Source organism: Carlito syrichta, unplaced genomic scaffold, assembly GCF_000164805.1.
Source record: "Carlito syrichta isolate Samal-C Ts95f unplaced genomic scaffold, Tarsius_syrichta-2.0.1 Scaffold89331, whole genome shotgun sequence".
Taxonomy (NCBI): Eukaryota; Metazoa; Chordata; class Mammalia; order Primates; family Tarsiidae; genus Carlito; species Carlito syrichta.
The window spans coordinates 48107-67792 of NW_007033427.1; the positions used below are offsets into that span (position 1 = coordinate 48107).

Here is a 19686-nt window from a genome sequence, read left to right on the forward strand (position 1 = left end):
TTCTTAGAGGTCTTCATGCTGTGTTATCAGGTCAGTTACACTTTGCATGCCATGTGTCATGATACATTCATGAATTCCCTTCATTCGTTCCCTGAGTAGTTCCTGCACACTAGATTATGTGCCCCACAGAAGGGATGGTGGAGCTGAGCTCCGGAGAGTGAGTAGAGAGCGTTGGGAGGAAGAGCATCTCCGACACCTGCCAGCCTAGAGAGCAAGACCACAGAGATGCTGGCTGGAGAATTGGGCAGGGTGAAGCTGGAGAGATGCGCAGGTATCTGTGTATTTCGGGGGGGGGAATAATGGTTTAAGTGACTTAACCTGGGGGCTTGTTCATGGCTTCAGCCCCAAGCTCGCTGCTTGGGTCCTTGGATTCCTCCTGACACGGAGACCTGCTATTGTCTGTCCATATTGCCACAACCCCTAGAGAAGGCAGGGCAAGTGCTGGAGCACTTCCGCCTGTACCCACGTTCCTGGGAGCAGAAGGAATGCTTCCTCTTATCTCCTGTGCACTCCCAGTACATAACATCAAAGAGTCCTTAATGTCCCTGCAGACTCCCCATTAACTGAGAGATATAAATCCCCATTTACCCCCTTTTCTTAGTATTCATAGGTTTAGATAATATGGTGTCAAGGTAATCGTAAGACTTATGGTTTGTATGACTTTTGTGTATAACAACATGTAGGAATGTATGATGTCTTAGGCCTTGTTAGCTCCCTTTACTCTATGGCAAGCTTGATTAACACCTTTGTCTGGTGTTAATGATAATAAACAGTGAGATACCTCTGGTAACCAGTGCCAGGAATTGTGAACCATAAATGCGGCTGTAACTTAAATCCTATACAAGGCTCTGCTAGTGACGTGGTTGGTGTGTAGGTACCAACAGCCCTGAACTTACAAAAACAGACTGTAAAACCTGAAGGGTGAGCAGAACCATCTCAGAAAGGCCAGGTTCCACTCCCTGGATTTGAATTCAGAAATAAACTTCTTTCGACCAGTTTTCTGCCTCTCGATTTATTGGTGTCGAGAGTTAGCAGCCGGGGCACTCGGAGTGTGACGCTCCAAGCTTGACTTCCTTCTTGCTCGCCTGCTAGTCTTTCTTTTCCCACCATGTGCCAGACATGGAGGCGCCTGAGGTGCTGTTCTTCCCTCAAGGAGCTCACACGGAGTGGGGGAGAGAGACCCATGGCCTTCAACAAGCTTGGCAGTCAGTGCTCATTATACGCCAGCCTGTGAACAAAGCAATGCCTGCCCTGTGGGGCTGACCCTTTAGTCAGGGAGATGGCCAGTGGGAAAAAATGCCAGGTGGGGGTAAGTCCTGTGAGGTGGGAGAGAGTGGCCAGGGAGCTGTTTTAGATTCTGTAGTCAGGCAAAGCCTCTCTGAGCTGGTGACATCTGAGTGGAGGCCTGAATGAAGTGAGGGGCAAGCCTGCAAATAACTGGACAGTTCATTAGCGTGTGAAAAGGTCCTGAGGCAGAAGGAAGCCATGGGACCTGTGAGGTGTGAGGAAGGGAGGAGAGTTGTAAAATATGTGGGTGATGGGAGTGGTATCCAAGGGCTAGATCATAACAGGCTTTCTAGGCTGTGCGAGGACTTTAGATTTTGTGCTAATTGTGATGTGAAGCCCTCTGAGAGTTTGGGCAGGAGGGGGCATGCTCTGACTTACTTTTTAAAGGATCCCTCCGGCTGCTGTGTGGAGCATGGCCCGCCCATCAGGAGTCAGTGGTCTGGGTGGTGTGAACCACGTGTTGTCAGAAAGAACGTGATTCTGTGGGTACAGGTGTGCTGTGACCCTGCTTCTCAGCACCATCAGTTTAGAAACCACCAGCAGAGAATGAGCTTGCACTTCTGAGTTGTGCAGTCAGCTTGCGTCTTAGCTTCGTGGGCATTCGTCCCCTCTTCTGGATAATGAGGGGACCGGGTCACCTGATGAGTTGAAGCAAGGAGGGCAGCAGGACAGGTAGCTCATGTTTACTGCCTGCTGCTTTGTGACGGGCACCAACCAGCCAGGGGCTTTTCTGCGTCACCAAAGTCACTCCTGATCAGAACACCCAGTGAGTCCCAGTCGGGCTTTAAATGTGGCCTCGTGAGTCTGCAGGACAGGTCCTTCCAGAATCCATAGAGCGAGTCAAGATGCCTTTCTGGTTTTGTGAAAGCGTGACAGGTGGCTCGTGGACTTGACAGAGACCCTGACAGGGTTGGGAAGACAGACATGACTAGCATCATAAACGTCCAAAGTGTTTATAAGCTAGTACCCAGGTATGAACAGTATTCTCTGGGGACGGTAGAGCGCGGTGTGTCCTTGAATGTCTTATCAAGAAGGCTGAGTTGAGGTTAAGTCAAGTCATTGAAGAAGCATCTCCGATTAGTGAGAAAGCCAAGAACCGAGCTCGTGGGCCTGTTCTGAATGGCCCTTTCCCAGCAGGTTGCAAGGTGGTGGACTAATGCCCATAACCCTCAGATGCTCTGGCGGCCTAGACCAGGCCTGTGGTTTCCTGGAGGCAGTGACAACCAACGGAAGTCAGATATGATGGCCTCCGTTGCCCAACTGCTGAGCTGTGACTAGGGCATTCCTGATTGAGTATGGGCGTCCTGACTGTGGTGAAAGCGACCCATCTGGTCATAGCTGTGATTGCAAAATGGAGTGATACAGATTCCAGGGCCAAGCCCAGCTTCGCTGTTAAGCGGCGGAAGTGGACTGCTGAGGTTAAAGGTCCTCTCACTTGGGCCGTCGTTGACCTATGTAGATCTACCCACCTGCTAGGCTTCAGTGGCAGACAAACTGATTGAGTATCTTTCCGGGACTAGGTTGGGGAGTTGGGAGTTCCCAAGACCCCCCTTCATCCCCTCTTGTGAGGATCAGGACTCACAAAATTCAGAAAAGCTTTTGGATTATGATTATGGTTTATTACAGCAAGAGGATGCAGACTAAAATCAGCAAAAGAAAAGGGCATAGAGTTCAGGAGAGACAAGGTGCGAGTTTCCAGTTGTCCTCTCGCAGTAGAGTCACACAGCGCTTAATTATCTCAGCTATGATATGTGACACCGTATGAAGTATTGCAACCCAGGGAAGCTCACCTGAGTTGTGGTGTCCAACGTGTTTATTGGGGGTCAGTTATGCAGGCCTGGAGTACCAGGTCTCAAGACTTACCTCCTCAGTCTCCGGCATCCCTAGACATCACGTGGACACAGTGTGACTCAAAGCCCCAGCATAGGAAACCAGGTGTTCACCATAGCTCTCACTATTAGCAGGGACTGTGTGGCCCAAGGTCTCAGATAGACAGAGACACTCTCATCAGGCCGGGTGTTCCAAGGCTCAGAGGTTATTTCCCAGCCATTCAAGGGTCAGTCATGAGGATCTCTGGAACATGCAGGGTTTGGGGCAACACAGGCCAGCGTGCAGTCGGGGAAAGGGCTTGCTGCAAAGTGGCCCCTCTCTGGTGGAACCGACCCCTGTGCCATGTCATCGTGGGACTGGAGAATACTCCAGGGCACTGAGAATCTCTGGCTTTCCATCTCTCTGAGTGCCAGTCCCAGCCCCAGCGTTAGCCTGCACCAGCTGTACGCCCTAGTTCTGGTCCGAGCCTGCAGCTGTCTTGGCAGGAGCCTGCCCAGTGTAATGCCCATATGCTGCAGCCCCAGGGCCATGAGGCCTGCACTGAAGCATTCAGGTGGGCGCCCCAGCCAGCCTCAGGTGCCTCCAGCTGCTCCCTGCTCATGCCTGTCATTTCTCTCTCCTGACAGTTTGGTGATCGACATGGGGGACTCCCAAATGGACTCCAGCTCCACGGTGTCTGAGGCGGCGGCCGAAGAAGTGTCTCTCTTCAGCATGACAGACATGATCCTGTTTTCACTCATTGTGGGTCTCCTGACCTACTGGTTCCTCTTTAGAAAGAAAAAAGAAGAAGTCCCCGAGTTCACCAAAATTCAGGCAACGTAAGTGACCGGCTCAGTCTCCTCTCTGCCACTCCTCTCTCGGTTCCAGGCAGCATCGTGCACATGGCCTCAGGCCCAGAGAAGCAAGGCTCCTCGTAGCCGTTTGGGGTTGAGTCTTGTATTTTGCCTTGTTGGTAGATTGTGCTTCACATCTGCTTTAATAATCCCTTATGTTTACACAGCACTTCAGAGTTTGTAAGGCCCTTTTATATCTGCTGCTTCTTTGAACCTCACAGGAACCATTCAGTAGAAGATGCCATTTACAGATAAAGAATTTGGGTCATTAGCCAGTAGTGGCAGCACTGGAGCCGGAGCCCTGTTTTTATTCTACCCCAGGCCCAGCAACCTTCCATTTTTTAAACAGATGGGATCATAGAGATGCTTTTTTGTGTGGAATCATGCAGTGAGACAGTCAATTTTCGTTCAGTTCTTTTGATTACTGACAAGGAGGGAGTCGTGGTTTCTTACTAATATGTCTTTAATGCCTAACACTTGTTAATTTCTCTCTTGAATGAGGGAGCCACCTGAAGCTTAGAACCTTGGGGAGGGACAGTGTCGAGCTTGACTTGACTCTCATTGTTTTGTTTTTATTTTACTGATTTTTTAAAAATCTCCATAAAAAGTTTCCTTTTAAGAATAAGTAAAAAAGATGGATTAGTGTGAAGAAAAATATTATGGAGCTAATAGTAGAGATGGTATGCCGCTGGGAAAAAATGATGGTGAAGGTGTGGCTAAGTGTCTCCACTCCCGGCTCCCCAAGATTGATTTCCACAGGCCACGTGGAAAAATCATTCTCCAGACTTCAGGGTCCTGCAGCCAGAATCATTTTCTTGCAGTTACTATTGGCTGTGTTTAACCCCAGCCTCAGACTCCAGAGGCTGTAGCCAGGTTAAAATGGGGATCGGCACAGCCCTGCCCCTGGGGACCCTCTGAATTTGGCGGGGGGGCAGGCTCAGGGCAGCTTCGGGACCTTTCCAGGCCAGAATGTCCTACACCAGGCAGGGGAGCGTGCAGCTCACAGCAAGTTCCTATTTCTTATTCCAGTCTGGGTAACAGCTTCCTCTCCTGAAAGTTAGTTTTCAGACATTAAAGTGGATATTCACAGAGCACAATTCTTGTATCATTGACAGGGCATTAGTCACTTTTTTTTTTGAGTTGGTGTCTCACTCTGTTATCCAGGCTGGACGGCAGTGGCACACTCCCGACCACCGCAGCCTGACCTGCTGGGCTCAGGCGATCCTTCCCCCTCAGCCTTCCAAGTAACTGGAACTGCAGGCACATGCCACCATGCCCAGCTACTTTTTAAAATTTGTTTATTGTAGAGATGAGGGCTTGTCAAGTTGTCCAGGCTGGTCTCGAACCCACGGGCTCAGGCAATCCTCTCGCCTCGGCCTCCCAAAGTGCTGGTGGGATTATAGGCATGAGCCAACGCACCCGGCCAGCATTAGCTGTGGATCTGTAAAAACTGGGTTCAGGGCCAGGTACAGTGGCTCACACCTGTAATCACAGCCAGCCTGGGCAACTGAGCAAGACTCTGACCTAAAGAAAAAAAAAACTGGGTTCAATCTTATCTTCATTACTGATTCACTGAGCAAGTATTTACTGAGGCCCTACCTGTAATGTCCCAGATTCTGTCCTGAGGTTTGTGGCTCCAGTTCTAAATAAAATAGATGAATGCTATTTTCATTAAGCTTATACCCTAGTACTGGGCAAACCCTAGGTGAGACACTGCACTTCACTCTGACTCAGGTTTCCTCGTCTGCTCAACAAAGGCAGTAACCTCTGTCTCATGGGGCCCTTGCAAGTTTTAAATGAGGTAAAGTTTATAAGCTCTAGGACTGTTCGTGGCACAGAGTAACTGCCTTCTGTTTGTGTCAGAATGTTTTCTGTGCCAGGCACTTTGCTGGGCGACATTTATGTTAAGAAAGCTGGGAAATGCGGCCATTGGAAGGGTCTTTGTAGAAATGGCTTATGAGACGCTGTAACATGCATCATCTGATCAGGTCCTCCTTGCAACAGCACCATGCATTAGGCAGCATGGGCCGCCTCATCTGGCCTCCCGGAGAGGTTATGTGACATGCCCAGGGCCAGGTGGCTGGGGAGCTGCAGGTCCAGGCAGAAGGCACAGGCTCCAGCATCTCAAAGAAAGAATTCCCTCTGATTGGGGATGGGATGAAGTCCTGTAGGAGGCGGGTTGGGCAGGTCCTGGAAGGTGGAGCCACACCCCCAGGCCGAGAGGACTTGGGGACAGAGGGCCTGAGGCAGGAAGGGCAGGTGTGCTGGAATCCAGCCTGTGCCCCTATGGCTGGGGCGGAGTGCATTCCCACTTTGGGGGGTTATTTTTACTCGAGGTAAAGCGACTAGTGTCCAGGTCCCAGCTTCCCACCTGGCCCTGCTTCCCTCACCTGTGAACTGGAAGCACTGCCTGCCCCAAGTGAGGATGTGGGTGGACCCTGGGAGCCTGGGCCTACCGCCAAGGGAGACGGCTTGCTCATCATTCTTTGTCTGTTCTCACATCACCTCTCTGGCCTTGCAAGATGAACTTGGAATGAAACTTCTAGGCTATGAGAACTGTAAAGTCGAAAGTGTTTATGTTTTGCTGATTTTAATTGTTTCTCTTTGCTAGGATACTGCGACTCTCTTTCCCTGCTCATAATCATAATGGTGTGATGCCCTACTATTTCTGACTCCCTTTCTCATCTCTTATCGTATCATTGGATGCCTGCTGTTTCTGACTCCCTTTCTCATCTCTTATCGTATCATTGGATGCCTGCTGTGGCCAGGGCTTTACACGTACACTATGCAGGGGACACATTTGCAGTGCAGTGGTTAAGTTCTGAACCCTGAAGTCGGGTGATAAAGGTTTGAATCCTGACTCTGCTGCATGTTAGTCACGTGATATTGGCCAAGTTATTTAACCTTTCTAAGCCTGCGTCCTCAAATGTGAACTGAGGGTAGTAAAAGCACTTACCATACAAGGTTGTGAAAATTAAGTGAGATAATCCACAGTAGAGCTCTTTGTCCAATTCTTGGTACATGGTAAGCCCTCAGATGTTCTATATTATTAATTTTATCGTTATTAATATCCTCCCTAATCTTGCAAGTGAAATGTCCTTCAAGGAAGAAATTGAAGCCCTCACTGTTGATTGAGAGCTTGCCCGAGGCCACTTAATTTCTAAGTAGGCAGGCTGGCTTTCAAATGAGGTCTGTGTACTCCACACCTCTTGTTCTCTCTCCTTTGCTGTTCTGCCTTTAATCCCTTAAGACAGTGTAAATGTACCTGTAAGGTGAGTATCCCTTATCCAAAATGCTTGGGACCAGAAGGGTTTTGGATTATGGATTCTTTTGGATTGGGGAATATGTGCATTATATTTACCCACTGAGCATCCCTAATCTGAAAATCCTAGATCCAAAATGTTCCAAAGCACATTTTCTTTGCACATCAATCATGTCAGGGTTCAAAAAGTTTCAGCCTTTGGAGCATTTCAAATTTCCAGATTAGGGATACTCAACCTGTGTTTCCAAGAAAATGAAGACTCAGAGAGGTTACTTAGCTACAACTGGGCCTCCAGCCTGGGCTTCCTTGTCTAAATCCCACATCAGCGTCCCTGGCTGCTTGTATTTTCATGAGTACTGGTAGTTTCTGCCACAGCTCAGAGCTGTGGGAAATGACGGGGCTATATCAGGACTTATCACCATAGTCTCTGGTGGCTTCTGGAATACAAGTTTTAAGTCTTTTTAAGGCTGTAGCCACCTGGGAGGTGATGTGCTAATGAGCACAAAACCTTTGGGCATGGATATTTTTAAACCAAACCAGTGAGCCAACCATAGTCTGACCAGCAAGCACACTGAATGGCAGGAAACAGACGTTGGAAGCATATCTGCAGTGTCCCCGACACTAGCCCTAGACTTCAAGGTCCATGTGCTGGCTTCTGTGGCCCTCACTACCTCGGGAGCCCGGGTGCTCTCTGCTGCCACTGCCCTTGTGTGGCTGATAGAGACGCCACCTGAGTAACTCCAGGCAGCTCCTGGAGCTTGGAGCGCTTGTTTTCTCTGACACTCCAGGAGGCCACTTGGGACAGGGTTTGCTCTCAAGGCCTGGGGATGGGAGAGGGTTTCATACACCTCTTAAAGCAGACACTGCCCTTGGCGCTCCTCCCCGGTGGAGTCCCAGCTCGTGAACAGCGCTGTGGAGCTGGAGGGTGGCATCTGTCTTTCTGGGGAAGAGGGATGGGGAGGGGTTGAGCATGATTCTGAAAATCCTGGTTAAAATCTTGAGGTTCATCAAGTCAGACAAGCACTTATGTCCTGCGTGTCAAACGCTTGTGACCGAAAGTTCAGTAAATGGGTCCCTGCCGTCCAGTCTTATGGGAAGGGCAGTCTCATGAACAGGTACATCCAGAACTTGCTGTGCCGGGAACAGTCATGTTAAAAAGGGTCAGGAAAGCCCAGGAGGAAGGGATGGGTTCTGCCAGGGATTGGGAATGACTTTAGAGAGAAGGCGACACATGAGTTGAGCCTTGAAGGTGGAACAGGATTTTGACGGACTGAGATGGCGTTTCTTTAGGCACAGACAGGAGACGGACCACGATGTGTGGGATGGCAGGGCTGTTTGGTGGGATATGTGCTTAGGATGGGATGGAGACTGCGGAGTGTAGAAACTGCAGTTGGAGAGGCAGGTGGGAGCCTGACCCAAGAGGGCTGTGGCTGCTCCTTGGGGGTGTGGATAGTATTCTGCTGACCCTGATTTTGGAATGGCCCCATGGAGGATGAAGGGAGGCTGGGAGACAGGTTGAGGGGCCATTCCCGGAAGTGGGTCCAGCCGGCAGTGACGAGGCCTGAAAAGAAAGTCCTGGGGGTTGGAGGGAAGTACAGTGAAGGCCATTGACTGCCCAGCAGCAGGGAGAGGTAGCAGAGGCTCCTGGAGTAGGTGGAAACTGAGGCTGAGCTGGGCACTCAGGTGCAGGGGCATCTTGGAAGGAGACTCGGAGATAGAGTTGGGGGATTCTTCTGAGGCACTGGGTAGGGAGCAGATAGGGCCAGGGAGTTGAGCCAAACCTAAATTTAAGAGACGTGGATGCAGTGGGCGGTGGGGGCACAGCTAGAGAAAAAGGCTTCGAGGTTGTTAGAAGAGAAACAGTGGAATCCAAGTAAAAAATTTTTGTAGCCGGGCTCGGTGGCTCAGCCTGTCATCCCGCGCCTTTGGGAGGCCGAGGTGAGTGGATTGTCTGAGCCCACGGGTTCGAGACCCGCCTGGGCAGCGAGACCTCATCTCTACAATAAATCAAAAAATCAGCCGGGCGTGGTAGCGCGTGCCTGTAGTTCCGGCTACTCGGAAGGAGGAGGCGGAAGGATCGCCCGGAGCCCAGCGGGTCGAGGCTGCGGTGGCCGGGAGTGGCCACGACACTCTAGTCTGGGTGCCAGAGTGAGACGCCGACTCAAAAAAAAAAAAAAATTTTTTTGTTTGAGACTGAGGCAGCTGCCGTTAGCAGAGTGAGGCCACTCACACCTCCTTTCCCTCGTCTCTGGTCCTCAGGAGTGGCTTGGGAAACGAGGGAGCAAGAGGCCAGGGAGGGCCCAGAAGGGCCGGCCGGCCTCAGGAAGGGCTCCATCCAGCCCAGTTTGCGTCTGGGGTATTGTGTGAGGTGCTTCGGGATTCACTTTTTCCCTGTGGACGTACCATTTGTGGAGCACAGTCAGTCATTCTTTTCCCGCCATACTTGAGAGCGTCGTCATTGGCACCAGCTGGGTGACCATGTATGTCGGGTCACTTTCTAGACTTACTGTTCTGTTCTGTTAATCTGTGTTGTATTTTCTCACCAATTACATGATTTTATAGTCAGGAAGCTGTCTCTGGAAGGTACACAGGTGTGGCCTCTATCAGCTACACGAGGACAGTGGCAGCAGAGTGCACTCGGACTCCTGAGGTTCTGATGCCAAATCTAGACTGGTGGTGAGGGCTGCAGAGGCCAGCACGCCTGGAACACTGTGATTATTTTAGTCACACTTGTCAAAACCTGATGGCATTGTGGTTGGAACTGGATTAAACCTATAGATTAAGTTGGGAAGAGTTGGCATCCTGCAGTATAGAGGCTTCTAGCTCATGAACATGGCTTGATCCTTCCAGGGGAGGTCTTTGGACTGTAAAAGCAATTAAAGGCTCGTTAAAGAGGAGTGGTTACCAGCGGCAAGTTCTCCTTAATAATACCAGGAGTGGTAATAATAATAAGTGACTCTTTCATGCTCACTCCCACTCACTCAGCTTTTACCTCTGTCCAGAGCATTCCATGCCTGGGCTGCGCCTGCCCTGAGGAGCCTGGGGGGATGCTGGTTCCCACTGGAGTCCCAGGCTCCCAGGGCCTTCTCTGTGCCCTGCTGCTTTGTGTGTGCATAAGACACAGCACTCTGCATGGAGCACCCTCTTGGTGGACAGGGATTGGTGTGTTTTTCTGCTCCCAGGGTGCAGAGGGAGCATCCGCTCCGCTACCTGTCTGGGTCCCTAGCTTGGTTGGCGCCACCTGTCAGTGTGAAGTGACTCAGAGAGTGGCTGTCGGGTTACCAAATTCCAGATCTGTCTGTGTGGCTGCCTCTAGAACAGACTGTGGCCACTGGCTGGTTTTGGCGCCCACAGTGCTTTTTAAAATATTTTCATTAGAATATTTAAAAGTCTGGCAGTTTCGCATAAAAACCCAGACTTGTAGCTTCTTTTAAAAAAAAAATCAGGATCGGGTCACTGGGCCCATGGTGGTGCTGCCAGCAGTGGCAGCAGCCAAGGTGCAGCCTCTTCACCCCACCTTCCTGCTGTGCTCCTGTCTGTCACCCCTGACCCTGAGACACGCCACAGTGCCCTCGCATCCACTCCCGCTTCACTCCTGGAACCTCAGGGTGTTTTAAAGAAAAACAAAACTTGTTATTAGAGAACATTTCAAGTAAACACCAAGTGTTGAATGCAGGAGAGTGGGCCCGTGGGCACTCGCCACCCAGTACTCATAGTTACCCACCCCTGGCCAATCTTGTTTCTTTCTGCTGTCCCTTACCCTGGGTTATTTTAATGCAATCCTCAGAAATCTTATCCTTTCTTCCTGAAATCTCCAGTCTCTTACGATTCCAGGGCACAGCCGGGCTCGGTGGCTCAGCCTGTAATCCCACGCCTTTGGGAGGCTGAGGTGAGTGGATTGCCTGAGCCCGCGAGTTCGAGACCCGCCTGGGCAGCGAGACCTCATCTCTACAATAAATCAAAAATCAGCCGGGCGTGGTAGTGCGTGCCTGTCGTTCCAGCTACTCGGAAGGCTGAGGCGGAAGGATCGCCGGAGCCCAGCAGGTCGAGGCTGCGGTGGCCGGGAGTGGCCGCTGCACTCCAGTCTGGGTGACAGGGTGAGACTCCAACTCAAAAAAAAAAAAAAATTCCAGGGCTCTCCTTTTTGAACATTACACAGGGCCATCCTCACACCCCTGAAAGAATCTCTAGCATCAGCAGGTACCCAGGCAGCATTTGTTTGTAGCTCCCTGACTGACTAGTGTTTCATTTTAATTTTTTAACATGAAAAAAACTCAATATCTAAACAAGACCCACACTCTGTAACTGATTAATAAATTTTACTCGTCTCTTTCAGGGGAGGCAGGTCAGGTGTATTAAGGTATAATGTAGATGTGGTAGAATTCCCCTTCTTAAAGTGCACGGTGTGGTGACTCTTGAAAGATGTGTGCAGTTATGTCATCAGTTATCACAATCAAGATGTAGAATATTTTGTCACTTCAAAAAGTTTCCCCTGTGCCCTTTTGCAGTCAGTCTCTCCTCCAGCCCTCAGCCTCTGGCAGCTGCTGGTCTTATTTCTGTCCCTGTAGTTCAGCCTTTTCCCAAATGTCACATACATGGAACTGCATAGCTACCGCTTGCTTTGCTGGCTGCTTTTTGTTAACGTCATGTTGAGTCCCTTTTCGTTCCTAGGCTTCCCTTCCATCCATTTCTTCCTTGTGGTGTGTTTGTGTGGAAGAAACCACAGCTTTTGTTTCATTGAGTTTCCCACAGTCTGGATTTTGCTGATTGTGTTCCACTGGGGTTGCTTTTGAAAAGCCACAAAAGATCTCATTTTTCTACGTGACCTTCATTTTGGGGCCTGCTCTTGACAGAAAGCTCAGGAGAGCCTCATAAAAAATGGGGATTGGTTTGTATTTCCACTTCCCGTCTGGGTCCCTAGCTTAGCCAGAGCCACCTGTTGGTCCCAAGAGATGGAAAGCAAAGCAGAGGTCTTGCCTCATGCAGTTCAGGGTCACTTTTTCTATAGTGTGTCCCTTGGCTCCACTACACATGAGGAGAGAAGCACAGTGAGCTACAAAGAGGAGAACATGCAGGAGACAGCATCTGTGGCCACGAGAGTGGCCAAAGCCTCCTGCCACTGGAGAAATGACTGGGAAAGGGCCCAGAGTGTTTCTGCCACCTCCACAAGCACTGGTCTGGGTTTCTAGCTGTCACCTGCCTACCGAGAAAACTTCGCCTGCCTTTCCTTCTTTTCCTGGTCCCTGATGAGATTAGGGTGGGCGTGCTTTCTGACTAGTGCCTGAATCTCCAAACATGGCTGTCTAGGACAGCAAGAGAGCATGCCCTGGCAGCCCTCTTACTTCACTGGGCGCTGCCAGGGCACTTGGTGCTGTGGGGTAACTCCTTTTCCATGTGCCAAGCATGCAGGGCACAGAGGAAAGAGCAGAGTGTCCTCAGGGGCTCCCGTGCAGTTGGGGGAGATGAGAGTGGCACGGTGTGATGTGTGCTCTAACAGCCTAGGGCGGTGGGAATGCAGCGGAGGGGCACCCCCCACTGGGGGTATGTCGGGACTGAAGTGCGCCGAGTGAGTCGGGGAGATCGAGTGGAAACTGGGGGAGGGCTGCATGTACACAATCCCAGAGGCGAGGCCTGCTCTAGGGAGGGCACATCTTGGGAGTGCCCAGGTGTAGGTCACCAAGGAGTCTGGAGTCATGGGGGTAGTCAGAGGTCACGAAGGGAGTTGGGGTCACCCAAGGAGAGTTAGAGATCGCGAAGGGAGTCGGGGGTCATAAAGGGAACTGACACAGAAGAGGATCTTGGGCTTGAGGTGTGGAACTCTTCCTGCTTTATTGAGGTATGTTTGATGGCTAAAAATTGTATGTTTCAAGTATATACTGTGATGTTTGTTGGTTTTGGGGGTTTTTTTTTTTTTTAGTTGGAGTCTCACTCCGTCACCCAGGCTGGAGTGCACTGCACACTCACGGCCACTCCAGCATCAACCTGCTGGGCTCTGACAATCCTTCCACCTCAGCCTTCTGAGTAACCAGAACTATAGGCGCATGCTATCACGTGTGGCTAATTTTTTTATTGATTGTAGAGACGAGGTCTCACCAAGTTGCCCAGGCCGGTCTCGAACCCACAGCCTCAGGCGATTCACTCGCCTCAGCCTCCCAAAGTGCTGGGATTACAGGCTGAGCCACCAAGCCTTGCCTGTTTGTTTGTTTTTGAGTTGGAGTCTCACCCTGTCACTTAGGCTGGAGTACAGTGGCACTGCAGCCTCAACCTGCTGGGCTCAGGTGACCCTTCTGTCTCAGCCTTCCAGGTAACTAGAACCATGCCTGGCTAATTTTTTGGTTTATTGTAGAGACGAGGTCTGGCCAAGCTACCCAGGCTGGTCTCGAATCCCTGGGCTCAGGCAATCCTCTCACCCTGGCCTCCCAAAGTGGCTGGATTACAGGTGTGAGCTGCCGTGCCTAGCCAGTATGATGCTTTGATATACATCATCTTAACCAGGTGCAGTGGCTTGCACCTGTGGTCCCAGCTACACAGGAGTCTAAGGTGGGAGAATCCCTTGAATCCAGGTTCCAGCCGAGGTGATATAGTGAGACCCCATCTCTTTTTTTTTAAAGCAGGCTTTATTGAGAGGGCAGAAAAGCTCCCACCGTGGGAGGGGACCCAAAGGGGTTGCCTGAGACCCCAGCTCTTAAAAAAAAAAAAGCTATACTTACCTGTTACTGATGGGGCGCTTGGGAAGGCTTTTGCGGGAGGGCAGTTTCCCGAGAGCAGCGGTCCCACGAAGTGCTGTGTGGAGTCGGGGTGGAGGGAGCTGACCTGGACGCGGGAAGATGGGCAGGAGGCTGTTGACCTCGGCCCCGCAGGCGTCGATGGGGGCCCTGTGCCAAGATGGGCAGCAGAGCGCAAGTGCAGGAGGGGCGTGGGATCAGAGAGGGTGTTCTAGGCCAGGGCCTTTGGAAACAAGCTTCTTGGGCCCTCACAGCCCACAGAGGGAATGTGCTTGTCCTCATTTACATGTGGCCGTGCTGATTCAAGGAGATGGCAAGTGACCTGGTCAAGGCTGACAGCTGACAAGTGAGAGCAGGGATTCCAGCCCAGGGAATCCCACCTCGCCCTTATTCCTGCTGACGCCACCCGACTCTTGTGATGGCTTCCCCACACGTGCCCTTTGATTACACTTGATGGCAGGGCCCCTTGGTCTCTGACAAGGTCAGATCTCTTAGTGTCACAGGGTATGGCCTTTTCCCTCTTATCACTGATGGGCTGGACAGCCCTAAGCAATTCCTTGAACTTCAGTCTCTCCTCTCTCTCTCCTGAGAAGCAGTTTGGCCCTAGCCAGCCCCTAACTAGTCTGGGTGTCTGCCAAGGGGACTCTCAGGTCTCAGCTGTCTCAAGTCCGTGTGTTGGTGGGGCGGGCTGCCTGGGTGATGGCAGGTTTTCTGGGCTGTGTGGACTTGCTTGTGGGGTCCTGATCTGTAGGTTCGGAGAATATGAGGGGGTGGGCATGAGGGAGCAGCTGCTCCCTGGAGCCTTAGATCGCCCCGAATAGCCAGGCCCCAGGAACCCCAGGAAGGGCTGTGAGAGGCACACACCAGTGACCTTGTGAGCTGTGCCTTGGCTGACACAGGGTGGGGCGGGCGAAGTGCAACCTTGCTTGGGGGGAGCACATGGCCTCCGGGTGCCAGGCCGCTGAGGCTTTGGGCTTTCTCAGGCCTGTGGTTGAATCACCGCCTCACCCCCCAGCCTCACTGCCCTGTCAGTGGGGATAGAAGGCCGCATCTTCACAGGGCAGTGAGGTTAAATGAAATAAAATACAAAGCTCCTTGAACACTGGCTGGTGTGTAGGAGGCACTCAGTCGATAGCAGTTCCCTTCCTTGTTTTGTCTTTGACCTGTGGCCTCTCCCACCTGCTTTTCCCTTCTGCCTGCCTGAGGCCAGCTATGTTAGGAGGCAGCAGCCCTCATGGCATGTCCAGTAAAGCCCTGAGGGCTGGTGGTGGACAGAGCTGTTGCTTTTGCTTAAGCTCCAGCAGATCGCTTTCCATTTCCACCAAAGGCAGGTCTTTCAAACCCTCAGCTCGCGCCACAAGTCTCTGAAGGTAGAGAAACCTGGGCCTGCTCAGTGGAGCCGTCTTCCTGCAATAGAGGCCACCAAACTGACTCTCCGTCCTGCCACGGCAGTCTGTCCTGGCTCTGGGGCACTGTGCGTCTGTGCCTCAGCCCTCGTTCCTCCTCTCACTGTGGATGCCTGTTACCCTGAGGCCTGGAGAGCTTGGCTGCCAGACATAGGCTCTGGGAGGAAGCCGGTCCAAAGCAGCTTCCCGTGTGGAGCCAAGGGCAGGGTAAAGTCCCAAAAGAAATCAGGTCCGCTGTGCAGAAAAGTAAATTTGATTTGCAGTTTTCAGAAATGCTTCTCAGTGTCGTCTGGGACTGGAACAAAATGAATCACACGTCTTGGTTCATCTGAGTCCAAGTGACTCAGTGCTTTTCCCCGCCCTCCCTTGGTCTCCCCACATGGTGGACTGCCGCTGACTTCTCAAGCCTAAACCAGAGACTTCTGCTCCCAATTTAGGAGTGGAGAGGCCTAATTGGAACCTTGCGTGTGCCATTCTGAAGCCACATGGTCCCTGGGCTCCATGCCTGGGCCAGCTGCTGCCCCTGCATGGCCAGAACCTTGGACTTTCTGATGGGCTGTTTGCACTTGGGAACCTCTGAAGGATGTACCTTAAGACAGGGCATCGCTTTGCTGGGCTTTTCCCGACAGCCATGATGGGAGGGTCAGGTGTGCCCTTAATGGCACACAGGACGCTCTCAGCTGACACGGACCCAGTGTCTTGGGCTCTGTTTCTCTGCCGTGCTTTTGTGTAGGGGAAGATGGGGACCAGATCTAATTTAATATAATCGCAAGGCGCCTGGGCTGTGGGATCAGTGTGGCTTCCTTCATGGAGAAATAGCCCTGCCATAGCAACCTGCAAACTGCCTTCCGGAGTCTAGAAGAGCTTTATTCAGCAGACATGACTTCCTTTTTTTTTAATGGGAAAGGGGGAGGGTGTAGGGAGAAGGGCTCTGATATAAACAGTTGCCAAGGAGACCAGAGTCAGGGTTGGAAAGGTTTTCTCCTTTCCTCGGTCCATACTGAAGGAGGGGGGGTGGGTGTGTGCCCAACCGCAGGGGATCATGGGAGGCTTCCGTCTTGAGTCCTGATTCTTCCCTGCTGGAGCTGCCAGATGTTGCAGAGTTCTCAGGCTGGTGGGGACAGATGCAGGCCAGAGCTCAGAAGGATTCTGAGAGGACTTTGGGGTGTCCAAGACTCAAGTCCATAGGCCCGGGCAGCTTCCCCACCAGCACAGCATAGAAATGGACAGAGCCAAACTTCTGTCTGCTGGCTCCTGGTGAGTTTCCAGGAGAGAACTGTAACCTTCCTTTTTCCTTAAGTCCTGGAACTGGGAGTGAGGAGCCATGGGGTGCACATACTCATCTCCGCAGGATGAGCCCGCCCTGAGAAGGTCAGTTCCCGACACGGTCCCTAGCGGCAGACTGCCTTGACGGCACCTTGGGCAGGGGGACACCTGCATCCACGCTGGAGAGTGGCGGGACCTCCTTCTGGGCGGGGACACCTTGGAGGCATGAGGACGCTGCTGTGTGGAGTTGACTGCCAGAATCAGGCGTTCCTAGGGACGATCTCCGCAGTCCCCAGTGGGGGGTGAGGGGCTGGGGGGTGGGCCCGGCTGGGCATGGGCACTGATGGTGACCCTGGATCCATGGGCTGCATTTCCCTGCTTCCAGAGGAAGGGATTTGGACTGGAAGCCAGGAAGGCCCCATTCACCTGCTGTGAAGGGTCAGGTTCCCTCCGCACATCCAGATGTGGCGCTCTCGGATGTGGTAGAGCCAGTGCAGAGCAGTCCGAGGTGTGGACTCCTCTGGCCGAGCAGGCTCTCTCTGCTTCTGTAACCCTACAGCAGGGACTTGGGGTGGGGAGGGGTTCCCTTGCACTCCTCAGGCAAGATGGGTCTCACTAGCAGGAATGGAAAACAATTTTACATTCTTTTTTCCTCAGTCTCCTTGGGTTCTCTTTCCTGGACTGCTCTCTGGGCAGGATCTCTGAAGGCAACCGTGGAGCTGAGGGGAGAGGGTGGAGGGTTCTCCTGTCCCCTTGGGGCTGAGGGACCAGCGTTGGACCTCAGAAGGGGTCTTCTTGGGAGTGCACTCGCCCTGGGGTCGGAGAGGGCTGCACACCTCCTCCACCCTCTGCTGCCCAGACCAGGCCTGCCCGGAGGGTTCCCCCTCCTCTCCCAGAGCCAGCCAGCCTGGAATTCTGCTTTGTCCCGCCATGTCAGGAGGTCACGCCAAGGCCCTCCTCCCCACCCACCCCCCTGGACTGCGGTCAGGGGCCCCGGCAGCCTGGTTCCCGGGGCTTTCTCGGGAGCCCCTTCCTGTCGCTGAGAACAGAGCCCAGCTCTTCCAAGAGGCCTTTCCTGGTATCTTCAGCCATGAGCACTGCTCCCTTTGAAGCCCATGACCCAAGCTGTCCGTCCACTGGTGGCAGCACATGCTGCCTTGTGCTGCCCGGGGCCTTTGAGATCACAAACTGACCCGACAGCTTCCTCTTCCAGAGAGCTCCCTTTTTTCCCTCGGGTGCTAACCAAGTTCCGGGGGCCGTGCCAGACACTGGGAGAGGCTGCAGAAGTCCAGATGCCACTCTTTAAGTCAGAGGAATGTGGGGCCGTGAGGGGGGTGGGGCCTGCCCAATCACAGGCCTGTCTGGTGGCAGAACCAGGACAAAGCTGAGTCTGCTGCTCACGTGTGGCTCCTCCCATCCCACTGTGATCCTCCTCAGAGTCCGTCTTCTCACGGCCAGAGGATTGGCCCTTGTCTAGTCTCCTGCCCTCAGCGCCTGGCACAGTGCCTGTCCACCCCCCCGCCCCGGGCTGGCATGTGTCATCTGTAGGTGCAGGGAAAGCCACCTAGCACCCATGGGGTGCTGGAGTTTGCCCTTATTCCTTTCTTCAGCAAGTCTGTAGACCCACCTTGTTGGAGATGGAGCTTCTGTGGAAGCGTCTGTCCTTTAAAAAGCGACAGGAGTTGGCTTTTCAGCCGATTCCAGACCCTCGCAAAGGTGGGAGGAGTGAGTGAGGAGTGTCCCCACAGCCTGTCAGTCTGCCTGTGCCCACCTCATGCTGGGCAGGCGACTCAGGACTGATCACCCAAGGAGCTGCAGTATCGCAGACATTGTACTCACTGCAGACACACATAGACATCGCCTTCAAAGTTACTCAAGCCGGGCCTCAAATTAAGCAATTGGAAGACTCGGAAGAAAGTGTTCCCATGACAGACGTATGTGCTGTCGTGAAGAGGTGGCCTTGCTGTGTGAAGGGCTGAGAAGGTTGTCTGGAAGAGAGGTTTAGGTTCCGTCGTGAGGGATGAATAGTTCCCAGGAAGAAGTTGGAGGAGGCTCTTCCGGCCCCGAGGTGCCACGTGGAAATGCGAGTAGCTCAGCGTGGCCCAGAGAGGCTGGGGGTGGCGTGACAGGACGTGGGCCGGGCCTCGGGGGGAGAGGCATTCGGAATCAGTGGCCTCCTTCTCCTTGTCTAGAATGTCTTCTCTGATGTGATCTCTTTACTCAGGCTCAACTGCCCTAATTATCCTTATGGTTGGAGGCTTCACTTCAATCAGTCTGTCTATCCACATGTACAACGTTTCTTCAAAACTAATTTTTATTTTCTTATCACCCAAGCATTACCTGTGCATTGTAGGGAAAAAAAGGGCAAGAGAGTTGGGAAGTTTCAAAACTTATGGAAGACTCACAATCCCTCAGCCTCAGGAGAGGACAACTCCCTCCTAATGTTGGATACTCCCCACTTTTAAACTATACAGTGTATTTTTAATTATAATTATAAAATTATAATTGCCAGCCCGGGCAACTTGGCAAGACCTCATCTCTACAATAAATAAAAAATTAGCCATTTGTGGTAGCGTGCACCTGTAGTTCCAGCTACTTGGGAGGCTGAGGTGGAAGGATTGCCTGAGCCCAGCAGGTGGAGGCTGCGGTGGCTGGGAGCAGGCCACTGCACTTCAGCCTGGGCAGCAGAGTGAGACTCCAACTCAACAAAATAAAAATTATAATAAAATTATATTTGATTAAAATTATAAAATGTGAAAACATAAAAATTTAGAAAACGAAGGAAACAGTGTCATTTGTTATACTGACCCTTGAAGGTTCTCTCTGAAGATGCTGGTGTATTTCTCTTTGGATCCCTTTTCTGTGATTACTTAATAGTGGGCATTCAGTTTTTTAAGGACACATTTTCTCATTTTCCTTTTTTCAGTCGTACATACTACTCTACGAGAGCTTGAGTGTGAGGGAAAGTGAGCACAACTGTAGCTTGATTTTTGCCTAGTTTTGATATTGTCGTTTTCAGTTTCCATCGGAGCTTCTGCTGTGATACATCTAGATACTGTGAACTGGCCACAGCTGAG

At 52.0% G+C, this 19686-nt stretch overlaps 1 protein-coding gene across 2 annotated transcripts in view; it reads left to right on the forward strand.

Moving 5' to 3' along the window:
• The first annotated feature begins 3742 nt into the window (after window positions 1-3742).
• LOC103260370 (NADPH--cytochrome P450 reductase) overlaps window positions 3743-19686 on the forward strand; it is a 32833-nt gene continuing 16889 nt past the window's right edge. Inside the window, exons 1-2 of one of the 2 annotated variants that reach the window (XM_021712282.1) lie at window positions 3743-3930; window positions 18436-18440. In XM_021712282.1, the coding sequence (XP_021567957.1) occupies window positions 3757-3930; window positions 18436-18440 (179 nt within the window). In that variant the 5' untranslated portion in view covers window positions 3743-3756. Of the gene's footprint in view, window positions 3936-18435; window positions 18441-19686 lie in introns of both variants that reach the window. The other variant, XM_008058025.2, reaches the window with a different exon arrangement.